General features: G+C 48.7%; 1 protein-coding gene across 7 annotated transcripts in view; it reads left to right on the forward strand.

The window, feature by feature from the left end:
• The window catches only part of LOC123373923 (SRSF protein kinase 3-like), a 63,378-nt gene that overhangs the window by 37,197 nt on the left and 1,769 nt on the right, over positions 1–24,412 (forward strand). For 5 of the 7 annotated variants that reach the window (XM_045023206.1, XM_045023204.1, XM_045023207.1 and 2 more), the window contains 7 exons: positions 5,068–5,155; positions 5,694–5,800; positions 10,533–10,695; positions 14,724–14,806; positions 16,092–16,199; positions 16,730–16,799; positions 16,902–16,994. In XM_045023206.1, the coding sequence (XP_044879141.1) occupies positions 5,068–5,155; positions 5,694–5,800; positions 10,533–10,695; positions 14,724–14,806; positions 16,092–16,199; positions 16,730–16,799; positions 16,902–16,994 (712 nt within the window). Of the gene's footprint in view, positions 1–4,415; positions 4,631–5,067; positions 5,156–5,693; positions 5,801–10,532; positions 10,696–14,723; positions 14,807–16,091; positions 16,200–16,729; positions 16,800–16,901; positions 16,995–24,412 lie in introns of all 7 variants that reach the window. The other 2 variants (XM_045023210.1, XM_045023211.1) reach the window with 2 other exon arrangements.

The raw sequence follows: 24,412 nt of genomic DNA on the forward strand, positions 1-24,412 counted from the left end.
TCCCTCCTGTGCCAGAAGATAAGCTTCCTTATGGCTGTAACAGCATTATGCAAACGGCAGGCCTTAATGGCACAGCCCCATACACAGGTTTTCAAGGACAGTGTGGCCCTGGGGCGGCAGCCAAATTTTTTATCAAAAGTAGTTTATCAGTTTCACCTTAACCAACTGATTTATTTTCTAGAGTTCTTTCCTAAACTGGACTCCAACACAAATGAACAGTGGCTTCAGATGTTGGATATGAGGCGACGCTTGCCATTCTACCTACACAGAACTAACCCTTTTCGAGCATCGCCTCATTTGTTTATTTCCTATGTGGATTGAAGGAGAGGGGGTCAGGTGGTCTCTGTGAAAACCATTTTCAAATTGATAAATTCTTGCATTACACTAGCATCTGAAGTAGCTCAGGCCAAGCCTTCACAGAGCTTGTGAGCTCATTTGACGAGGGCCCTTGCAATGGCAATAGGATTCCACAGTGATATTTCAGTATTGGACATTTGCAAGGCTGCTACCTGGTCATCTATACATACTTTTACTGCATCTAGATCTGATGCAAACTTTGGAAAGGCAATCCTGCAGTCACTGCTTAGGCAGATTGCGAGCCCCACCTCCTATGAAAACTGCTTGCGAGTCACCTGAATGGAAAATACGTCTGCACTCATGCCTCAAAGAACAACAGTTACAATACCAGTAAGTAACCATCTTTTACGCTGGGAGCCCCTCTCCCTTTCTGCTGCAGGAAACAGAGACCATCTCTCACTGCACTATAACACTCATTATCCTGAGTTGTTGAATATGTTGGTGGTTGTTCTCCTGCTGCTGCTTCCTCTTCCTCCATCCCGTAGTCCTTACTCTCAGTATGCACAGGGTGAGCTGAGCTGTTCCACTCTGGCCTCATTCCCACAAGCTGCTCTAGACATCCAATAACAAACTGAGGGAGCACCTCAGGGTGGGGGATCTCCACCTTTGCAACTGGAAAAGATCCTCAAAGGTATTTAGGTGCCTAAATGGAAGATCTGGGTCATTGTCTTTAAATGAAAAGCTTGGGGGGGGGCGTATTCTGTGTTTGTACAGTACCTAACACAAAGGTCTCTTAGGCACTATGGCAATACAAATAAGTTATAACTTTTGCAAAAAGTACACAATGCAGCAAAAAGTATAACAAGACACTAAGCTTGTAGCCTGAGTTTCCTTGTGTGCTCATGCCTATCTCATCCATTAGTTGTACCTATTAATAATGTCACTAATTGTTCCTGAAGATGACCTGAACTTTTAGGTCTATGGTGGTGGTCAGGGCCAGTGCAAGGATGTTTTGCGCCCTAGGTGAAACTTCCACCTTGCGCCCTCCCCGAGCCCTGCGGCAGCTCCCTGCCCACCCTGCCCTGAGGCAACCCCCCATGGCAGCTCCCCCACTCTGCCCTGAGGCGCTCCCCCTGCGGCAGCTCCCCCACTCTGCCCTGAGGCACCTCCCCCTGCGGCAGCTCCCCCCTCTGCCCTGAGGCGCTCCCCCTGCGGCAGCTCCCCCCCTCTGCCCTGAGGCGCTCCCCCTGCGGCAGCTCCCCCCTCTGCCCTGAGGCAACCCCCCATGGCAGCTCCCCCACTCTGCCCTGAGGCGCTCCCCCTGCGGCAGCTCCCCCACTCTGCCCTGAGGCACCTCCCCCTGCGGCAGCTCCCCCACTCTGCCCTGAGGCGCTCCCCCTGCGGCAGCTCCCCCCTCTGCCCTGAGGCAACCCCCCATGGCAGCTCCCCCACTCTGCCCTGAGGCGCTCCCCCTGCGGCAGCTCCCCCCTCTGCCCTGAGGCGCTCCCCCTGCGGCAGCTCCCCCCTCTGCCCTGAGGCGCTCCCCCTGCGGCAGCTCCCCCCCTCTCCCCTGAGGTGCTCCCCCTGCGGCAGCTCCCCCCCTCTACCCTGAGGCGCTCCCCCGGCGGCACCTCCGCCCCTCTGCCCTGAGGCGCTCCCCCTGCGGCAGCTCCGCCCCTCGCGAGTGAGGAGCTCCGCCTGGGGCAGCTCCCCCCCTCTGCCCTGAGGCGCTCCCCCTGCGGCAGCTCCCCCCCTCGGCCCTGAGGCGCTCCCCCTGCGGCAGCTCCCCCACACTGCCCTGAGGCACCTCCCCCTGCGGCAGCTCCCTACCCCCCCTGCCCTGAGGCACCTCCCCCGCAACAGCTCCCCCCCCCCGCCCAGGGAGGCACCTCCCCTGCAACAGCTCCCCGCCCCGCTGCACAGCTCCCCACCCCAGCTCACCTTTGCTCCACCCCCTCCCCGAGCCCTGCGGCAGCTCCCCACCCCCCCTCCACCCTGAGGCACACCTCCCCATGGCAGCTCTCCCCCCTGCCCAGGGAGCCGTGCAGCAGCTCACCCCCCCCCCCGCCCTGAGGCACCTTCCCCACGGCAGTTCCGCACCCCCCCTCCACCCTGAGGCACCGCCCCTGTGGTAGCTCCCCTCCCCAGCCCGGGGAGCCGTGCGGCAGCTCCCCGCCCCAGCTCACCCCTGCTCTGCCTCCTCCCCGACACGCCGTTGCTGCTTCACTTCGCCCGCCTCCCAGGCTTGCGGCGCTTAAGCTGATTGGCACCACAAGCCTGAGAGGCGGGAGAAGTGAAGCAGTGACGGCCTGCTCGGGGAGGAGGCAGAGCAGGGGTGAGCTGGGGCGGGGAGTTCCCCTGTGTGCCGCTCCCCCCCTTACTTGCTGCAGGCGGCCTTCCCCGCACCCCCCCTGCCCCAGCTCCCTCTGCCTAAATGCCGGCGGCAACCGGGGCGGCCGAAGATCCGGTTGCCACCGAATAAAATGCCGCCCCCAAATCCTAGTGCCCTAGACGACCACCTAGGGTGCCTAATAGGTTGCACCGGCCCTGGGGTGGTGGCAAATCTTAGGACTTGTCTACATATAGAAGTTGCACCAGTTAATTTAAATTAGTTTAGTTAAATCAGTGCAACTTTGTGTCTGAACTTTATAGTGTGGGCCTGTAAATTTACCAGCCCAAGTTAAACTGATATAAGACAGGTTTATAGTGATATGAGTCCACCCACAAAGTTGCAACAACTTAATTATATTGGTATAAAATCAGGTATATCGGTGTAACTTTGTAGACCTGGTCTTAGTCTTAATTTAGAAATAGTTTTGTTGTAAATCCTTTCTATTTAGCAGCGTAGCAGACCACAATTCTCCAGTACTAGGCCTGAGTGATATTACAAGTAGGGCTGTCAATTAATCACAGTAAACTCACGTGATTAACTCAAAAAAATTATTCGCGATTAATTGCACTGTTAAAATATACAATACCAATTGAAATGTATTAAATATTTTGATGTTTTTCTACATTTTAAAATATATCAATTTCAGTTACAACACAGAATACAAAGTGTACAGTGCTCACTTTATATTATTTTTATTACAAATATTTGCATTGTAAAAATTATAAAAAATAGTATTTTTCAATTCACCTCATACAAGTACTGTAGTGCAATCTCTTTATCATGGAAGTGCAGCTTACAAATGTAGGGTTTTTTGTTACATAACTGCACTCAAAAACAAAACAATGTAAAGCTTTAGAGCCTACCAAGTCCACGCAGTCTTACTTCTTGTTCAGCAAATCGCTAAGAGAAACATATTTATTTACATTTATAGGAGATAATACTGCCCACTTCTTAATTACAATGTCACCTGAAAGTGAGAACAGGCATTCGCATGGCACTGTTGTAGCTGGTGTCACAAGATATTTACATGCCAGATGCGCTAAAGATTCATATGCCTCTTCATGCAAATGCCTGCTCTCACTTTCAGGTGATATTGTAAACAAGAAGTGGGCAGCATTATCTTCTGCAAATGTAAACAAACTTGTTTGTCTTAGCAATTGGCTGAACAAAAAGTAGGATTGATTGGACTTGTAAGCTCTAAAGTTTTACATTATTTTTGAATGCAGATTTTTTTGTACATAATTCTACATTTGTAAGTTCAACTTTCATAATAAAGAGATTGCAGTACAGTACTTGTATTAGGTGAATTGAAAAATACTATTTTTTTACAGTGCAAATATTTGTAATAAAAAATAAATATAAAATGAGCTACTGTAGACTTTGTATTCTGTGTTGTAATTGAAATCAATATATTTGAAAATGTAGAAAACATCAAAAAATATTTAAATGGTATTCTATTATTGTTTAACAGTGCAATTAATCGTGATTAATCTTTTTAATTGCACAATTAATCACGATTAATTCTTTTAGCCCTAATTACAAGAAATTATTTAAGTTTCTAAAAGGAAACATGCCAACATGCTGACATATTTTTACTGGCCAACGGAATTTGTTATATCAGATGATGGGCCAAAAATTCTAATCCTCAGGTTCTCGAAGTGATACCATTGTTGTTATTTGTTACCTGCACTGCAGTAATGTCTAGATCTCATCCTCATTGTGCTAGGTGCTGTACAAACAAACAGCAAAGAGATGGTCCCTGCCCCAACGAGCTTACAATATAAACATAAGCCAAGAGAGAACAACTGGATGAGGATGCACAAGGAAACAATGAGACAATTCTGATGAGCATGATAAGCTGTGGCCATGTGGCAGAACAACCTTTCCATATATGTGGGCAATACCCTTGGAAGGGAGTCAGATGTGATGGGTTTAGTGGTGGTAAGTACCCCCAGAGGGGGATTGTCAGGAAATATCTGAGCTGATCAGACACAGCCCTAGGCCATTTATGGGGAATTGTGTCTACCCTTCACCTGGGATACGGCTGGATAATTGTGAGGGAATTCACCATAGGAGATCGGACTCCACTAATGTAATTGGAGTTGAGTTTGTTCAATTCCCTCATTGCTGGGTTTCACCAATAAAACAGACATGAAAGCATCCAAATTACGTAACCATCCACTAACAATATACTCCAAGCAGAGCTATTAGCCCAAAAAAAGGTGGAGAGACTTACTATAGAATCCTAGGGACCTTGCTATTGATTTTTACATGGAAGAGGCTCAGATATTATGGTGGTGGATGACAGGATAAAATGCAGAGAGCGAGATCCGATACATGTATTCCACTAAATAAGAGGTTTTTTTGACCACTCTCAGGTGAGCAGCATGAAGAAGAAGGACCGGGCAGGGGAGAATATTGTCCATTGTTTAGATGACTTTAAAATGATTGGAGCAAATGGCTTCCATATCCTTCAGCTAAGAATAGTGGCTTTCACTGTTTGCAATGCCATCAGCCAGACAGAATGCTATGCTGTTGAAAAGACTGGCTGTGCCCTGTGAGAGGGGCAGGCCTGGAATTGGGAGCAAGGGGCCAGCCTGGGGTATGTAGAATGGCAGCTGGGAGTGGGAGAGAGAGGCTGGACTCGGGGATGGGGGTGTGGGATGGCAGCTGGGAGTGGGAGAGAGAGGCTGGACTCGGGGATGGGGGTGTGGGATGGCGGCTGGGAGTGGGAGAGAGAGGCTGGACTCGGGGATGGGGGTGTGGGATGGCAGCTGGGAGTGGAAGTGAAGCACTGGCCAATGGGGCATAGGATGGCAGCTGAGAGCGGGGGCCAGTCTGGGGGGCATAGGATGTGGTTGGAAGCGGGAGCCAGGGGCTGGCCTGGGGAGTGGGGCATAGAATGGTGGCTGGGAGCAAGGGGTGGCTGTGGCTGTCTAGTTAACATCAAAGTGAATGGGGATAGCATTCTCTCTCTCTCTCAGTGAATCCCTGACTTTCCTACATGTGTGCTTGGTATTTGAATTGCTGGGTCCTTCTCTGCGATGTCTGCTGAGGAGCCATGGAGCCCAGGGTCTCCCCTTGCCCTTTGTGAAAAAAGCCTTACAGCAGGTGAGAGCTCGGAGCACTGGAAGGGTGAGGACACAGAGGGACGGGGGAGGCCTGCGGGGTAGAGAGGATAGCTGGGCAGATTGGGTGTGCAGTGGAGGAATCTTTTAGAACACTCAGGATTATTTTACTAAAGCATAAAATCCAAATGTGGTTTTGTCCCAAATTTAAATACAGTTCCTGTGAGATGGAGATCATTTCCCTACCCAATGACACATCTGGCCTCTCACTTACACCTCGTAGGCTGGTGTGTTTTTATCTTCCAGTGAAGAGGACAGGAATAGCTAGCTATATACTGGTTGGGTTTGTCTGCCGTTTATTCCAGTGTGATTAAAATAAATCCACAGAGGAACAGATCAAAGAGGTCAAACCTATTACAAGGCAATACTGGCCAGTTGTCCCTTTATGAAAGAAAACAAAAAGTAAAAATGTGACATAAATCCAAGAAAGAACAAATAGAGCAAAAGCTGTGCCTGGGTCTCATCTCTTGGGATATCTGGACCATTTGCTATTCTTCAAAACCCATAAAGCCATATCAGCCTGCCAGGTCTCAAACTAAGCAGCATCAGGTTGCAGAACAGACCCTGAGGCGCTTCTTTACTTTATGTATTAAACTGATGTGTGCTGTTACTGTGCACTACGAAACAACTTCCTCATCTTGCTCCAGAGGTGCCTGCACTTCAGTGGCAGATGTAAGCTCTGTCTAGATTTATTTGTCAAACGCATCAGGACTTTTTGCTATGAAAAGTCAATAAAAATCCAAGATATTTTAAAGACATTACCAAATTAGTTAACAAAAAATACCAAAATGATGAAATAACTAAAAAGCTGATAGCTAACAGGAAATACAAATATATGTTTTAAACTGAATTGTGTGGCAGTACCTAATATTAAAATGCATACGGTGAAAAGAGTCATCAATGTCCTTACATGATCTTTGGGTTGCCTAGCCTACCCCCTAATTTTACTGGAATTTTGAAAGCGCTGCTTGTTCAGATTTCAGTGGCCTTTTGTAGACCTGTGCCTGGGAAATTCACTACTGATATTGTTGAGGTTACAAGTTGCAAAATGACATATTTAGAAAGTTGGTTCAGCTCAGAATAGTCAGTATTATGGTGTGTTACTTCACTGAGCAACTCTTGAAAATTAATCTGCTGCCCACCGGGACACATGAAACAAACCTGCTGTCATCCATTCTGTCTGTTGACATAAGAACCTCCATCCAGCTGCTGTAGCTTTGACATCATCATGGAAAGTTCTTTTTTTCCTCCCTCCACAATTAAAAAAACTGCTGTTGACAAGCTGGCTTCAGTATGCAGTCATAGCCAGCACTGAAAGCAAGATAGACAGGGAGACCACTTAGTTAAAGAGTCTTGAGTGGGCTCCAGTTTGGCTGTGAGGTTTGTCTATATACCTTTCTTCGTGGTATTACAAATTGCTAGCACTTTGCTCCATAGCTCTCTCTCTTTCCTTCCACGCAACACGACCAGAGGCCTGGGCTGCAGCAAGTGCCATGGCTGAATGATGTTTTAATTTAGGGAGTGATCCCCCATGCTCTGATCAGAACCATAATGTTTCTCCCTCCTCTGCATAGTCTTGGCATTTTACTTAAACAAACGTGCCAGAAACAGCATTTCTTACACAGTGTCCATGAGCTGCTAGGGAATGAAAAAGGCTAACTGAGATCTCAAAGTTCAGTTATAACTACACGGTACATCTCAGAACTCTGCTCTTTGCTGATCCACTTGTCAAGATGTCAGAGAAACATCTTGACAAGTGGACAGATTGGGTGTGCAGTCCAGCACCCCAAGACCCATCCAGAGGCTTGGTGTAGATGAAGTGGACTCTTCCTCCTTTAGCCTGTTTCTCAAATAGCATCTGAAATCCTCTTCAGGTGGGAATTAACAGGCCATCTTACTCTGAATTAACTCCTGCCCTCATGGGAAAATTCATCTGAACATCTTGGAACTAACAAGCTGTGTGCTCAACTTCACTCAAAGGTTGCTTCTCATTGTATCCCATCCTCCATCCATCCTTTGTCTATTTAAGACTGTAAGATCTTGGGGCAGGAACCTTTGTCTTCATATCATAGCTGTATGTAAAGTGCTAAGCAAACAATAATTCTTATTTCTATAGAGTGAGGGACTGCTGAGGTGGCATTTTTCTTCTGTTCCCTCCATTTGAAGTGGGTTAGGTATCCTTCCCCCCACAAATTATCTTTGAGGCTGAAATTTCGCCTCATTTGGCGTGTAGCCCACAAAGTGGTTTATTTTGAAAGTGTTAAGAAAATCTGTCAACATGTGACTTAGAGTGTAAAACAGGACTTTTCAGTAGCCATTCTGCTGCTACTGATATTATATTTGGCTAACTCAGAAACAATTTGGATTTAAAACTTCAAAAGTGTCTTGTGAGTATCAGTGAGTCTGTTAAAATCTTCATTTCCTAATCAATGTTCATTAGTGAGTTATTCTCCATGTATAGAGTATGTTCTCTTCCCAACCAGTTAAGTCCCTAAATTCTTGATTCTTCAGACTCTCTGTGCTCCATAACAAGGTATCCTTTTCCCACAGGGATGAAGCGTTGTCCTTCTCTTTTCCCTACACACTTTAACAAATTCTATATATTATTGTTTGGGTCTCTCCCCAATGCCATTGCAGGTTTTATTTCTGCTCATTTGTAATGTGGTAGCACCTAGAGGCCAAGGCCTCTTTGTGCTAGGTACTGTAAAAACATATATACTGTCTATACGCGTTCATAAGCTGAATATTTTTGGTAAAAAAATGATGCATCAAAGAGCGGGGGGTCGGCTTGTAAATGGGTCTACACCAAAATTTGATGATTTTAAACTCTATGGAATCATTGAATTGAATATCTAGTACATTGTCATTTTGTTTACCTGAAGCATTCACAGGCACGGAGCCCCTCAGCTCCCAGTGGCTGAGGTTTGCCGTTCCCAGCCAATGGGAGCTGCGGAAAGTGGCAGGGCCAGGAGCCAAAGTTTTTCAACCCCTGAAATACAGGGTCGGCTTATGAAAGGGTCATACAGTTTTTGCTATTTTTACTATCCATTTTGCGGGGTTCAGCTTATAAACGAACAGGCTAATGAACGAGTATATACGGCAGCAAAGAGAAAGTCCCTGTCTCAAAAAGCTTATAATCTAAGTGTAAGATTACAGACAACAGGTTGATGCAACAAACAGTTGTGGGTGAGGCAAGAGAGATCAAGAAACAATGAGATGATGTTGGTCAGCATGATAATTAGTGATCACAAATCTGAGCCAGTTCATGAAAAGCCATGTCTTGTTGCTTACATTTTTCCTGGTCAAATTATATCCTTTTTCACCTTAATTATAGTGTCCTCAGCCACTTCCTTACAAATGGATTGTAATACTTCCTTCCATTGCACCTTGCTACTTGGTTCCCCAAAATCTACTTTCATTGTACTAGTGCAATGTGTGAGTTTTCCATTTCTCACTAAATCCAAGGAGCTCAGACTTCACTCCATTCTTTCTAGGTCCAATGATGAAACCATTAGTTGTATCACACCACTTGCTCCCATAATACCCCTCTAGCCAGTCAAGGTAGGTAAGGTAAGACTGAAACATCTGCCAGTATTTCTCTGCTGACAGCCCTATGCGGTCTAGGACAGCTGCCTTCACCGCCTCGTAGCCCTTGGCCTGGTTGCTGCTCAATGCCATATAGGTTGCTTGAGCCTTGCTGGCCAGAGAGGGAGCCAGTTGTAGGGCCCAGGTTTCCCTATCCCATCCGGCACCCATGGCTACCTGCTCAAAGGTATAAAGAAAGGCGTCCGTCCGGGTCATCGGCAGGGCCCATCTTACATAGGCCTAACGTCGTTGTGCGGGTGCCCTCACCTGTCCCCAGTCTTTGTAGGAGCTGCTGCACTTTGGCCTGCTCCTTTATAAGTTCCTGGAGAGTTTTCTGTTGCTCCGCCTGCCAGGTGAGTAAGGCCTGCCTCTCTAGCTGGTAGGATTGCTAGAAGGCTTGCAGTGCCTTCTGCGTCTCCTCCTGTTGCTTTGCTAGCAACTGCAGGGTTCCCTCCATCTCTGGGCCACCAAGATCTTGCGCTGGCTTCAGATCCCGGACAAGCCCCCACATGTAGTGAGGTGCACACTGGGACCCTCTGGTTTAGGCCCCCATTGCCCTCTCCAATCAGTCAGGAACACCTCAGCTTGATGCAACACCAGAGTTCTTTATTTACAGTTGTTTTCCTGCCACCACTTTTCACCTATGTACAGGTTTCGCAGCCAATTTTGCCAAGTGCAGGCCTGGCCAGCAACAGACCAGAAGACTCCCACCTCCCTCTGTGCCTGGCCTTTCTCTTGCCCACTTCCTCTGGCTTCCTCCCAGCCTTTATAGCCATGGCTAATGAGGCTGGCAGGTGCTGCCTGTTACCAAACAGACACAGGGCTATTCACCCAGCCCCAATCCATTCCCCTTGATTGGGGCTGGAGTGGCAGGGGCTGAGTAAGTGTTTCTCACTCTGCACCCTGTCACAGATGCTGACTCCAAGCAGACGCATGGGATTCCCTATATAGGGATGGCCTCCTGCACAATCTTCCATGTCATCTGTGTCTCATTCTTCATAAACATCAGAATATGTGTGAAACACCAAGTCTATTATGTTGGTCTCTTTCTCTTGTGACATCATCTAAAGCTGCTCCTAGGAGTGGTCTCTGCATTCCTGATTGTTAATCACCATCTCTGGTTCACACAGGTACTGGCAGGGCTGCAGTTCCTGCATACAAATTGTCGGATTATCCATACAGACATCAAGCCAGAGAACATCTTGCTGCAGTTGGATGAGGAGAGTCTCCAGAAGCTTTTGCATGACACAGCTGCCTGGAGCCAAAGCATAAATCTGGGCCTAAAGAAACCAGGTAGGTAGAAAGGGTAAAGATGTGCAGAGTTTAGTACAGGAAGTGGACTAGGATTCCTGCGAGGAACAAGAACATTCCTGCTTACTGCACCCCAACCTCAGCCTATGGAGATTTCATACCAAGGGTAAATATACAGTAGGATAAATTCCTGCATTGGCTGATGAGAGGCCATTGGCCTAGATGACCCTGTATTGGTAGGCCTTTTCCATCTCTTGCTTCTAGGAGTAAGCCCATCTGTCTCATATACCAACCACTCAAACCCCAGTCTAGGTCTGTTTGTGTATAGACATGCTGCTGCAGATGGGTTTGTGTGCAGGAACAACTGGAAAATTATGAGCATTTGCTGATGCCTTTCCATCACTTCTGAGCAATTACTCACAGCCTTACAGTACAATACAGCTCCACCTTGTATAGCACTTTTCATGCTAATTGTAACCCAAAGTATTTTGTTTTAACCATGCAAAGGCCCATCTCCGGTATCTGATGTTTAAGGAGATCTGTGTTTACTGCTCTTCTTCAGACTTATATAGGCATTGCAATGACTTCTCAGGGTCTCTTCATCTCAGTGCTTCCTCTGGTTGTGGATAGTACCTATGCAACTCAACGGGCTAATGTCTTTCCTGTGTCCTCTTTCACCTGGGGCAGTCTGTGAGGCCAGGAATCAGTGCAGCCAGACCAACAGCCTTCATAAAGAGCAAAGGCTGGAAAATAAAACCTTCCCTTGTTTTTTGTTTGTTTGGTTTTTGCTTTATGCACTGGCTTCTGTGACTTTAAAATAAAACATTCTCATTTGTGACTTCTATTTTCTCCAAGACAGTTTAACAACAGCCACAGTCAAGATCAAACTCCTGTTTCACAAAGCTCAGTGTCCTGGCAGCAAGAGCTGCTGGGACAGGCTCTCGTGTCTCAGAGAGTACAGTTATCCAAATAAATGTCCTTGCCTGACTGGGGCACCAGCAAGGCCCACTTGCTTTCCATTAGTCCCAGCAAAATTGACGAAATAGGAATTCCTATCCAGCCACTCTTTGCCCAGTTAAATTTATCACCATAGATCTGAGAACCATGTCTGACAACCAGAATAAGAGAGGGGGATTGTATTTGCACAGGAATGGAAACAAATCTGATCTGCTGAAAGGTAGCAGCAGCCTCAAAACTATGCAATTCATGGGGACATCATGATGAGATGGACACACAGCTCCCCCTGCTATTCTGACTCTGTTGATGCCCCTCAATCCAGCCCTGCAGCATCTCCCCCACTCCCTCCTACAGATCTGCTGATGCCCTTTAGTCCTGCCCACACATATACACAGCTCTATCACTGCAAACTAGTCCTCACTTGTGGTCCAGACAGTCACATTTGACAAGAAATCTTCAGAGGAGAACATCTAGTTCATGTTCTCAGTGTGTTAAACTACTACATTCTATTCTGTTCTATTTAGGTTCTTATTCTGAGAATGCTACTTCCTTTCTGTAATTTAAACACAACACCAGCACTTGTATTCTGAGTCTTTGCACCAGAGATATTCCTCACCTTCTAGGAATGATTTGGGAGATGTAACACATTTTATGTCAGAGCTTGTCTTGTGATGCTGCTGTTTCATGGACCTAATGTTTTGGGGTGAATGGTGACACTAAATTACTGGTAGATTTTTGCTTGAATCAAGCTTGCATGATAATGTATGACATATATTGACAAGCACTTCATTGTAAAGTAACATAATCTGCAAGATATTTGAGGGAAAGGGACGTCTTTTCCAAGATAAAAATCAAAAGGTAACTGGTCACCTTTCAATTTTCAGAGCAGATTCTGTCTGCCAGATGTCAGTACCCTGCAGGGGTCACATTTCCTCTTGCTGATGTTGTCAGAGGAGAAAAGCCAGTGCTATCGCTGTGATCTGAGGGACTCAGTAGGACATGCTCTTTCCTGAGTCAGTGTTGGGCCCCAGTGCCTCGGCTTGGTGCGAAGGGAACTGTGACAGGTTGGATCACAGAAACTCTCTTGGGAGCTGCTACCTGTTGCACCAAGACTACCTCTACCCCTGCTTTCCCTGCCAGCTCAGGACCCCAGCACCCTGTGTTGCTGAGCCAGACACTCCTGTCTGCTCCAACACAGACCCAGGGTCTGAATTACTTGTCCCAAAGCTGCAGGTTTACCTGAAAGCAGCTAACAGAAGTGTGCTTGTCTTTAGCACTCAGATGCCCAACTCCCAATGGGGTCTAAACCCAAATAAATCCGTTTTACCCTGTATAAAGCTTATGCAGGGTAAACTCATAAATTGTTCACCCTCTATAACACTGATAGAGAGAGATGCACAGTTGTTTGCTCCCCTAGGTATTAATACACACTCTGAGTTAATTAATAAGGAAAAAGTGATTTTATTAAATACAGAAAGTAGGATTTAAGTGGTTCCAAGTAGTAACAGACAGAACAAAGTAAGTCACCAAACAAAATAAAATAAAATGCGCACATCTATGTTTAATCAAACTGAATACAGATAATCTCACCCTCAGAGATGCTTCAGTAAGTTTTTTTTTTTCAGACTGGACACCTTCCAGGCCTAGGCACAATTCTTTCCCCTGGTACAGCTCTTGTTCCAGCTCAGGTGGTAGCTAGGGGATTCCTCATGGTGGCTCCTCTCTCCTCTTTGTTCTGTTCTACCCCTTTGTATATCTTTTGCATAAGGTGGGAATCCTTTGTTCCTCTCTGGGTTCCCACCCCCTTCTTCTCAATGGAAAGACACCAGGTTAAAGATGGATTCCAGTTCAGGTGACATGATCACATGTCACCGCAAGACTTCATTGCCCACTTGCCAGCACACAGTATACAGGAAGACTTACAGGTAAAACACACCCATCTGCAGACAATTGTCCTGGTTAATGGGAGTCATCAAGATTCCAAACCACCATTAATTGCCCACACTTTGCATAATTACAATAGGCCCTCAGAGTTATATTTCATATTTCTACTTTCAGATACAAGAGTGGCAAATTTATACAAATAGGATGATCACACTCAGTAAATTATAAGCTTTGTAATAAGCAACAAAGAGTCCTGTGGCACCTTATAGACTAACAGATGTATTGAAGCATAAGCTTTCGTGGGTGAATATCCACTTCATCAGATGTATTGGAGCATAAGCTTTCGTGGGTGAATATCCACTTCGTCAGACGAGCTTGTGCTTCAGTATATCTGTTAGTCTATAAGGTGCCACAGGACTCTTAGTCTGGATCTGTAAAAAGCAACAAACACAGCTACCCCTCTGAAGCTTTGTAATGATACCTTACAAGAGACCTTTTGCATGAAGCATATTCCAGTTACATTATATTCACTCATTAGCATATTTTTATAAAATTATATAGACTGCAACGTCACAGGAACTGCGATGCAGAGTGGGGTGAGTGACTGAATAGGGGCGGTCTTCCCTCAGAGTTGGTGCTGACCCCAATGCTCCACTTCAGACAATTACAGGCTGTTCTTCTAAAATCCTCTTTCCAGTCTAACTGGATACCAGATTCTTCTTTGTGTCCTCTTCTTAGCACATAGAAGTTTCAGCGGTGGGTAAAGAGGAATCACCTCTCTGTAAAGCACTGTAGGATTCTTTGGGCTGAAAGGCATTAGATAAAGGCAAAAACATACATGAATGATCTGTGTTGAATGATATACCTGTTAGTTTGGAGACAGAGAGACAAGAGGGGTGAGGTAATATCTTTTATTGGACCAACTTCTGTTGATGAGAGAGACAAGCTTTGGAGCTACAGAGAGCTCTTCCTAAGGTCTGGGAAAGGTACTCAGCATGTCACAGCTAAATACAAGATCAATCAGATAGTTTAGCTTAAGTGCTTAGCACATATTCTAAGGGATCATTCAAAGTGAAGTGGCTGGATAACACCCCTGTAGTCATAGGACAAAAGGGGGATTAGTGGGTTGCAGATTGTTATAATAATCCATAAATCCAGTGTCTCTCTTAAAACCATAATTTTTTGTATCTAGAAAAATTGTGAATTTAAGCTGTTTTTTTTTCATACAGGAATTCTTGCCAATCAACTGGATCATTGCAATATAATGAAAATGGGAGTGAAAATTGCAGACCTAGGCAGCGCATGCTGGACCGTGAGTCAGTTTCAGCTCTCAACCCCCAGGATCAAGGAGCCTGTTCTCTCTTTTCTGACTCTGATCTTAGTGTCTGCCCATCATTGCACATCTCCTTGAAAAGTTTTATTGTGCTGTGAAAGAGAGATTGATTTCATCTTGTAATATGTGTTTGTCCTCTGCACTCCGAGCTCAGAGCTGAGCTCTGTACTCTGGGCCATGCTGCATGCTTTGGGCAAGCTTATATGTGCATACAGTTAGCTTCTACAACTAGAAATGTCAAACAATGTCAGTCCAGTAGAAGGTTTCAGAGTGGTAGACGTGTTAGTCTGTATCAGCAAAAACAATGAGGAGTCCTTGTGGCACCTTAGAGATTAACACATTTATTTGGGCATAAGCTTTCATGGGCTAGAGCCCACTTCATCAGATGCATGGAGTGGAAAATACAGGAGCAGGTATAAATACATGAAAGAATGGGAGTTGCCTTACCAAGTGTGAGGTCAGTATAACAAGACAAATCATTTAACAGCAGGATACCAAGGGAGGAAAAATAACTTTTAAAGTGGTAACGAGAGTGGCCCATTTCAGACAGTTGACAAGAAGGTGTGAGTAACAGTAGGGGGAAATTAGTATTGGGGAAATTAGGTTTAGGTTTTATAATGACCCAACCACTGCCAGTCTTTATTCAGGCCTAATCTGATGGTGTCCAGTTTGCAAATTAATTCCAGTTCTGCAGTTTCAAGTTGGAGTCTGTTTTTGAAGTTTTTTTGTTGAAGAATTGCCACTTTTAGGTCTGTTATTGAGTGACCAGAGTGATCACACCTTCTTGTCAATTGTCTGATATGGGCCACTTTCGTTACCACTTCAAAAGTTATTTTTTCTCCCTTGGTATCCTGCTATTAAATGAATTGTCTCGTTAGACTGACCTCACACTTGGTAAGGCAACTCCTATCCTTTCATGTATTTATACCTGCTCCTGTATTTTCCACTCCATGCATCTGATGAAGTGGGTTCCAGCCCACGAAAGCTTATGCCCAAATAAATGGGTTAGTCTCTAAGGTGCCACAAGGACTCCTCATTGTTTTAGTCCAGTAGAAATGTCTAATCATGAAGAGAATGAAGGGAAATCACCCCAGGTGTTGTGGGGCTCAGCCTGTAGATCTGCTGTATCCTGCATGAGATTAGGTGTATGCATTCAGCATGTTCCATCCATGGTCTGTACCACTATGTCCTGGACTTTGCTGTGATTTTCTTTGTTTTTAATCAGTTGTGAACCACTAGCCATAGTCCATCCTTTCTGTTTCAGTACAAGCCCCTTTCCAAAGAGATCCAGACCCAGCCATATCGAGCCCTAGAAGTTCTTCTTGGGTTAGATTACAGCACTCCTGCAGATATCTGGAGCACAGCCTGCCTGGTAGGTACTCTCAGCCCAATGGACATGGTGATTGCAGAGCACCACAGATGTGAACATGAATGACACACCAGCAACCCCGTGAGAATATCTGTCCTCAGCCATTAGTTTATTTTACTGCATTTGTGAGTAAGACGAGTCTGGTCTGAAGAAGTCATGTGATAAAAATAAGCACTCTGCAAATACCAACTTCTGTTCAAAGTTGTACTGCAGATAAACCTCTTAATTGTTTTGTCCCTATATTGATTACAAGGCAATTAATACCCTATATATGGAACCTAACATATGTCAAACTGAACCAGATATACACTGAGATTTACCCAGGCAAAGGGGAATGTGATGTCTGTGGTGGCAGAGCAGGGACTGTCGGCACCTGCATGTGTTTCCTTATCTTAGGAACACTCCTGTGTCATGGAGTATTGGAGAAGTGAAAAATGGGGTGGTGCTGAGGGAGTGGAGGGACTGGTGAACAATGGCTCTCTTGATTGTCTGGCTTGGGCACTGAGTGGATTAATAGGCTACTTCATTTCCAGGCATTTGAAATGGTGACCGGCGAGTGCCTTTTTGAACCCCAGGCCGGGAAATATTTCTCCAAAGATGATGGTAGGATTCTGTCATTTTCAGTGACTTCATTGATGAAAGGATCATAAAAATCTAAATATCCAGCTTCTTGTTTTCCTCCATTCTCTCTCTCTCTCTCTCTAGATCATGTTGCTCGTATCATTGAACTCCTGGGAAGAATTCCTCCTAAAATTATTTTCTCCTGGAAACAGTCATCAAAATTCTTCAGCAGACAAGGTGAAAATAGGAGCTGGGGAGTTATCCAGAAAGGCATAGGCGCTGACTCCGTGGGTGCTCCGGGGCTGGAGCACCCATGAGGAAAAAATGGTGGGTGCTGAGCACCCACCGGAAGCCCCTCTATCAGCACCTCCCCCTTCCCCCCCAGTGCTTCCTGCCCAACAGCGGGCCCCGCCAATCAGCGCTTCCCTCTCCTGCCTGCCGCAATCAGCTGTTCCGCGGAGTGCAGGAGGCTGGGGGCGGGGAGGGAAGGAGAGAGGATGCAGCACACTTGGAGGAGGGAGCGGAACGGGGCGGAGCGGGGGTGGGAAGATGCGGGGCGGGACGGGTGTGGCCTCATGGGAAGGGTGGAGTGAGGGCAGGGCCTGGGGCAGAACCAGGGGGTCAAGCACCCCCCAGCACAATGGAAAGTTGCCACCTGTGCAGAAAGGTGCAGATCACTGACCCACCCCTAAATAACTTGCTCTTTGAAAAACAAACAAAAATCTATCTTAAGCAAAGTTCTCTGTAAGCAAGGAGGAGAGCTGAAGACTCCAGGAAGTCCTCTAGGACCTTGCTATGCCAGCCTATTGACTTGAGAGTTACTCAGGAGATGAATGCCAGTACAAAATTCTAAAGTTGGTAGGAGTTTCATAGTCAGTGAGGACTAAGAAATATCCCCAAAGGACCTAGATAGAGAGTCGAAACGTGGGATGAAAATAACTAAATGAGAGTCAAGCTGGAAGAAGCCTGAAATTCGGGCATTATGCTGACAGAGGACAAGCACATTCTCTTCCCAACTCCACCGCCTTTGCCTCCAGCCCAGTCTGTCTATAACAGGGGTAGGGAACCTATGGCACACGTGCCGAAGGCGGCACACAAGCTGATTTTCAGTGGCACTCACACTGCCCGGGTCCTGGCCACCTTCACACTGCAGATCGCTGGAGTTGCAGCCCAGATCCTCTCAGCCTCACTCTCGGTCACTGGTACCGTGATCACGGTCCCTGCCGTCTTGAGGTGGATCGCCTAGAGGGAGGTGCCTGTCTCCGTACTACCAGCACCATTCGCCCTCCCGCCGGTCATCTTCTCAGCACAGATCTCAGTCGCCTGCCCTGCGGGAGCGCTCCCCCTCACATCTCTGTTCCCCCCCTCGATACCAGCACCGATTCTCTCGCTCCGGGCACTGATCTCCAGTGGTGACAATCAGCAGACAGATTCAGGCGTCGACGGCCCCACCATGGTCACCGGAAGGGGATTCCTCTGGCATGGAAGAGCAGCTCAGCCCCTCACCTAAACTCTACCGGTGCAATTGGGCACCTGAGGCCACATCGACATTGACGGCACCATCTTGGCAGCATGGCCAGTGGCCAGCGCAGTGGCCTTATTGGAGCATGTGGGGAGTGCTGGTCATGTTGATGCCCTCTTCACACCGTGCATCTGCCGCCGCCCTGGAGCAACAGTTGGTGGCACCAATGGCACCGGGCTCGGTTGGTGCATGAAGCGAGCCCTTTGGCAGCCCATCCAGGGTCTGCAAGGAGAAGGGATAGGGACAGAAGTTTCAACCGTTGCTGCCGTCCTTTCTCCTCCCACTTGCCGCACAGTCCACTCCTGCAAAGCAACTCTGGGGTCAGAAGCGCTCATTTCGAGGGGGCGCTCAAGAGCGATGCCCCAGTCAGCTCCCAGGTTCCCAGGACCCTGTTCTTTCCTCAGCCAGCTTCGGCCTGGGCGCAGGTCACCCCAGACCACTGGGGTGCTGGACATAGTGTCACAAGGCTACAGTTTTCAGCTGCCCCTCCCTCTCATCTCCCCTGCTTCCCATCCCTTTTCCGGGACCCTTCTCACAAGCAACTCCTTGTTTTTGAGGTCGAGAACCTCCTGTGCTTGGGGGCAGTGGAGGAGGTCCCTCAGGACATGACAGGAAAGGGGTTCTACTCCCACTACTTCCTAATCCCGAAAGCAAAAGGGGGCCTCAGACCCATTCCGGACCTGTGATGCCTCAGCAAGTCTCTCAAGAAGTTGAAGTTTCGCATGATTTCCCTGTCCTCCATCATCCCCTCCCTGGATCCAGGAGACTGATACGCCGCCCTTGATCTGAAGGATGCTTATTTCCATATTCTAAGGTTTCAGGTGTTTCCTCTGTTTTATAGTGGGCGGACGCCATTTCCAATTCACTGCGCTCCCCTTTAGCCTCTCATCGGCTCCAAGGGTCTCCACAAAATGTATGGTGCCAGTGGACGCTTATCTGAGATGTCGAGGGGGTCCAGGTCTTCCCGTATCTCAATAACGGGCTCATCAAGGGCAGGTCTCAGGAACAAGTGCAGAGAAGCCTCGATCTGCCATGACCTGGGCCTGTTGGTAAATGAGAAAAACTCCACCTTAAGGCCAGTCCAACGCATAGAGTTGATAGGGGCGGTTCTCAGCTCGACGCAAGCCAGAGCCTTCCTTCCAAAGGCATGTTTTCAGGCCATGTCGGACCTGATCTCCCATGTGAGACCCACCCGTTCACCACGGCTCACGCCTGCCCATGGTTTTTGGGCCACATGGCCACCTGTACATATGTGGTAAGTCATGCCCATGGGCGCCAACTTATATGGGCTCTTGGAGCTAAAGCCCCAGGAATATTCATAATCAGGGGCTCTGCTCCACCAATATTTGGAGCTAGATTTTTCCCCCTCCCCGGAGCTTCCCTGCCTGAATGTAAAGAGAGCGCACAGCTCGTCTCTCTCTCCTTTGCTGCTGCTGCCGTAGCCTAAGGGCTGCAGCATTAGCATAAGAGGAATGCTAACTGCTGCTGAAGCACTCAGGAGGGGGAGGGGAGTGGAGGGGGCCTCCCCTCCCCTCCCCTCTCCTGCCCCTACCTGGAGGAGACACAAACGGGCCAGGAGACAGACATCACTCACCTTAGCAGCTGTTGGGGCTTCCGTGAGTGTTTGACCCTATGATTTTTTATTATGTTTGAGTGTTTGACCCTATGATTCCCCCCCTGCCCCAGCCCCAGTCCCAGCCCCTACTCCTACCCCCAGTGAGGCACAGCAGGCTGCACAGGGGAGGTAGGAAGCCACATGTGAAGGCAATGCCCCCTCCCCCAGCACCCACCAACCCACCCGCCACAGGAGGGATGGGAGAGGGAGGCTTCCTAGACCTGAGCAGCTGGGGCTTGGGTGAATTTTATGACACCCTGCTCCCCCGTCCCATAGCCAGCCACCACCCTGCCTACCCCACTTCTGCCCCATGCTGGGCAAGGGGCAGCCCCATCCACAGTGAAGTTATGGTGAGGGGCAGCAACATGGAAGGCCACCTGTGCCCCCCCCCCCAGTACCCATCATAGGGGAGGTGAGTGAGCTTTCTGGACCTGAGAGGGGCCCTAGGAACATGTGCAGAGTGTGTGTGCCGTGGGGGGCAGGAGGGGTCCCTCCCCTGGAGCTTGCTGCTGCCAGTGGTGGTGATGGGGAGTCCTCTCTGGCCCTAGCCCTGGGGCAGCCTGTCTGCACCCCAAGTTCCTCATCCTCAGCCCTGCCTCACCCCAAAGCCTGCACCCCCAGCACCGAGCACGCTCCTGCACTGTGAACTCCTCATCCCCAGTCCCACCCCAGAACCCTCACCTGAGGGGAAAAACATGCAACTTAAATTTGGTGGTCAGTTTGGAGTATCATTGTATTTAGCATAATATTTGATTATTTTACACCCTTCAAAGTATGTAACTGGTCGTATACAGGTGTTTTCTCTGAATACTGTCTGTGTGCCTCAGTTTCCCCAATGCATTTCTTAAGGCTCTAGATGGTGGGATAAGGGGGTGTGATTGTTGTAAAGCCCTAGAGGGCCAGTGTTATGCCGTCTGCACAGAGAATGGCTGCAACCCTGCCTCCAGGCAACTGATGGCCTGGGCCACTCTCCTGCAAGGTGCCAACTGAAGGTGTTGGAGAACAAAGAGATCAGGTGGCCTCCTAGTGCCTGGAAAAGAGACAAAGGCCAGAGGAGGGAGTGTCAGTGCCTGTGCAGACTTCCGGGAAGCGCATGGTGTGGAAGGGGATGCTGGGATGCTTTGGAACAACTCCATACAAAGCCAGTCAGGACTCTGGGGGAGCCTCCTCTCTGAGCATACTGTCTCCAGGGCAAGAAGCTTACACCTTCCTGGGTCTGACCTCGGAGCATTCAGCATGCCCTTCCACACCATGCACTTTCCGCAGCGAGTCTGCCCAGGCAGGTCCTGGGGCAACCAGAGGTCCCTGCACCCCAACTCCGCAGTCAGATGTGACTCTCAGCCAGACAGTAAAACAGAAGGTTTATTAGATGACAGGGATACAGTCTAAAACAGAGCTTGTAGGTACAGAAAACAGGACCCCTCAGTCAGGTCCATCTTGGGGGGTGGGGAGCCCAGACCCAAGTTCTGGGCCTCTCCCGATTTCCCCAGCCAGCTCCAAACTGACACTCCCTCATCTGGCCTTTGTGTCTCTTCCGGACAAGGAGGCCACCTGATCTCTTTGTCCCCAACACCGTCAGTTGGCACTTTGCAGGGGAAACTGAGGCACCCACACAGTATTCAGAGAAAACATTAAGAACATTCCCACTTTGTCACAACAGGTGCAACAAAATTTAATACCGTATATTGAAGCAGGCAAGTGCTGCTTCTGACTTTCCACTTTTAATTGACCCTTGTAATCTTGTGGTGCTGACGCATTGTAGCTTCATTTTATATCAGCTTACAGGGTGAGAGCGGGGGGGGGGACCACCATTTTGGGCCCCACCAAAAATTATACGAACCTGCCGCCTATGGTCGTGCCAGGCTCCACCTCTGGCCTCTGCAAGTATGGCTGGCATCGGTTTACATCCCCAACAGGCATGACCTAGACTGGGTAGTCAGGGTGCCGGATCACATCCTATCATCCCTGGAATGGTGGATGAACCCCGGGTCAGTGTTGCAGGGAGTTCCCTTCGCAGCTGCGTCCCTGTCAGTGACCCTGGTCTCTGATGTTTCGGGCCTGGGCTGGGGAGCCCCCCTGGGTGAGCTCAGCATGCAAGGTCTCTGGCTGTGAGATGATCTGGCCCTCCACCTCAACGTCAGGCAGCTCAGGGGCAAGGTGGTGCAGGTCCTAACAGACAATACTGCTGCGGTGTATTACATCAACAGGCAGGGAAAAGCCAGGTCATCAGGACTTTGTCAAGTTCTCAGCCTTTGGGACTTCTGTGAGTGGCAGGCCATTCATCTGGTAGCTGCACATCTGCCCAGGAGCAGGAACGTGTTTGCAGATCGCCTCAACAGGACCTTCTCGTCTCACCACGAGTGGTCGCTCCATCTGGAGGCAGCCAGCATGATCTTCCGGAAGTGGGGGACTCACCAGGTGGACTTGTTCGCATTCCATCAGAACAGGAAATGCCACGTGTTCTGTTCACTCTGGGGGATGGACGGGGTCCCCCGTCAGATGCTTTCCTGCTCCCATGGTCAGGGGCCCTGATGTATACCTTCCTGCCAGTGCCGTTGATCCACAGAGTCCTCATGAAGATCAAACAGGACAGGGCGAAGGTTATCCTGATAGCCCCTAAGTGGCTTTGCCAGCACTGATTCAGCACACTGCTGGACCTTGTGGTAGCCGCCCCACTGCGGCTAGCTTTTTGGCTGGACGTCCTGGCCCAGAACCATGGCAGTCTTCTGCTCCCGAACTTGGTGGAGTTGCACTTGACAGCATGGCTATTGCATGGCTGAATGTGGAAGAGCGGGAATGCTTGGCCCGGGTTCAACAGGTCTTGCTGGGTAGCAGAGCGACTTACCTGACCAAGTGGAAAAGGTTCATGTGCTGGGCTTCAGAACGATGTATCCAGGCCGAGCAGGCCTCGCTGCAGGTTATTCTGGATTATCTTCTGCACCTCAAGATCCAGGGCTTGTCCCTGTCATCAGTCAGGGTCCACCTGGCCACTATTTTGACTTTTCACCCTCCATTCCAAGGCAGGTCGGTCTTCGCTCACAACATGACGGCCTGGTTTTTGAAAAGTCTGGAGCGTCTCTACCCTCATGTCCAGGAGCCTGTCCTTCCTGGGACTTGAATCTCACGCTGTGGAGGCTCATGGGGCCTTTCTTTGAACCTCTGGCTTCCTGCTCTCTTCTCCTTCTCTCCTGGAAGATTTCATTCCTGGTTGCAGTGATGTCTGCCCGCAGGGTGTCTGAGATCAGGGCTCTTATTTCAGAACCGCCTTATATTCTACCAGAATAAGGTCCAGCTGCGACTGCACTCAGTGTTCCTGCCCAAGGTAGTTTCCCAGTTTCATACCGGCCAGGACATGTACTTGCCTGTCATCTTCCTGAAGCCTCATAAATTGGAAAAGGAATGCAGGTTGCATGCCCTGGATGTTGAGAGGGCGCTGGCCTTCTATATCGACAGGACAAGGCCATTTTGCAGTTCAATGCAGCTGTTCGTTGCAGTGGCAGGCAGGATGAAAGGTCGCCCAATGTCTGCTCAAAGGATTTCATCCTGGATCACAGCCTGCATCTGATACTGCTACAAGCTGGTGAAAGTGCCTGCACCGGCAATAGTCACGGCGCACTCAACTAGAGTGAAACGTCATCAGTGGCTTCTTGGCTCAGGTGCCCATCTAAGAGGCCTGTAGAGCTGCTACCTGGTCATCTGTCCACACATTTACATCCCATTGTGCGCTTACCCAGCAGGCCTGGGACGATGCTGGCTTTGGCAGAGCAGTGCTGCAAGCTGCAAGACCATGAACTCTGAGCCCATCTCCATTGGCACTGCTTGTGAGTCACCTAGAACGGATTCGACATGAGCAAGCACTCGAAGAAGAAAAAACGGTTACCTACCTTTTCGTAACTGTTGTTCTTCAAGATGTGTTGCTCATGTCCATTCCATTATCCGCCCTCCTGCCCCTCTGTTGGAGTTGCCGGCAAGAAGGAACTGAGGGGGCGTAGGATCGGCAGCGCCTGATATACTGGTGCATGAGTGCGGTACTCAAGGGGGCGCCACTGCCAACCAGTGTTCCCTCTAAATTTTCCCACCCATGTGTGGAATTTAATTTTATTATGTGCTATGGAGGTGATGTGTCACACACCACCTTCACATTGGTGCACATAACAAAATTCATGTGGTGGTTGTGGGACCGACGGGTGCGGAGAGTGGGAGGGAGCTCAGGGCTGGGACAGACGGTTGGGGTGAAGGTTTGTGAGGGCTCCAGCTGGGGGTGGGGGCTCTGGGGTGGGACCAGGGATGAGAGGTTTGGGGTGCAGGAGGATGCTCTGGTAGGGAGAGAAGACTCCCTGCAGGTCTCTCTCCCCGCAGTAGCACCTGGGCTGGGGGGAGAGGCATCTGTCCCCACTGCAACAGCTCCGGGGATGGGACTGCAGGATAGATGCCTCTCCCCCAGTCCCAGCATGGCTGCATCTGGGTCCTGGGCCAGGCCAGCCCACCCCAGCAGGTCTTGGCCGCAGCGGAGTTGGG

This window comes from Mauremys mutica, chromosome 7, assembly GCF_020497125.1.
Source record: "Mauremys mutica isolate MM-2020 ecotype Southern chromosome 7, ASM2049712v1, whole genome shotgun sequence".
Classification (NCBI taxonomy): Eukaryota; Metazoa; Chordata; order Testudines; family Geoemydidae; genus Mauremys; species Mauremys mutica.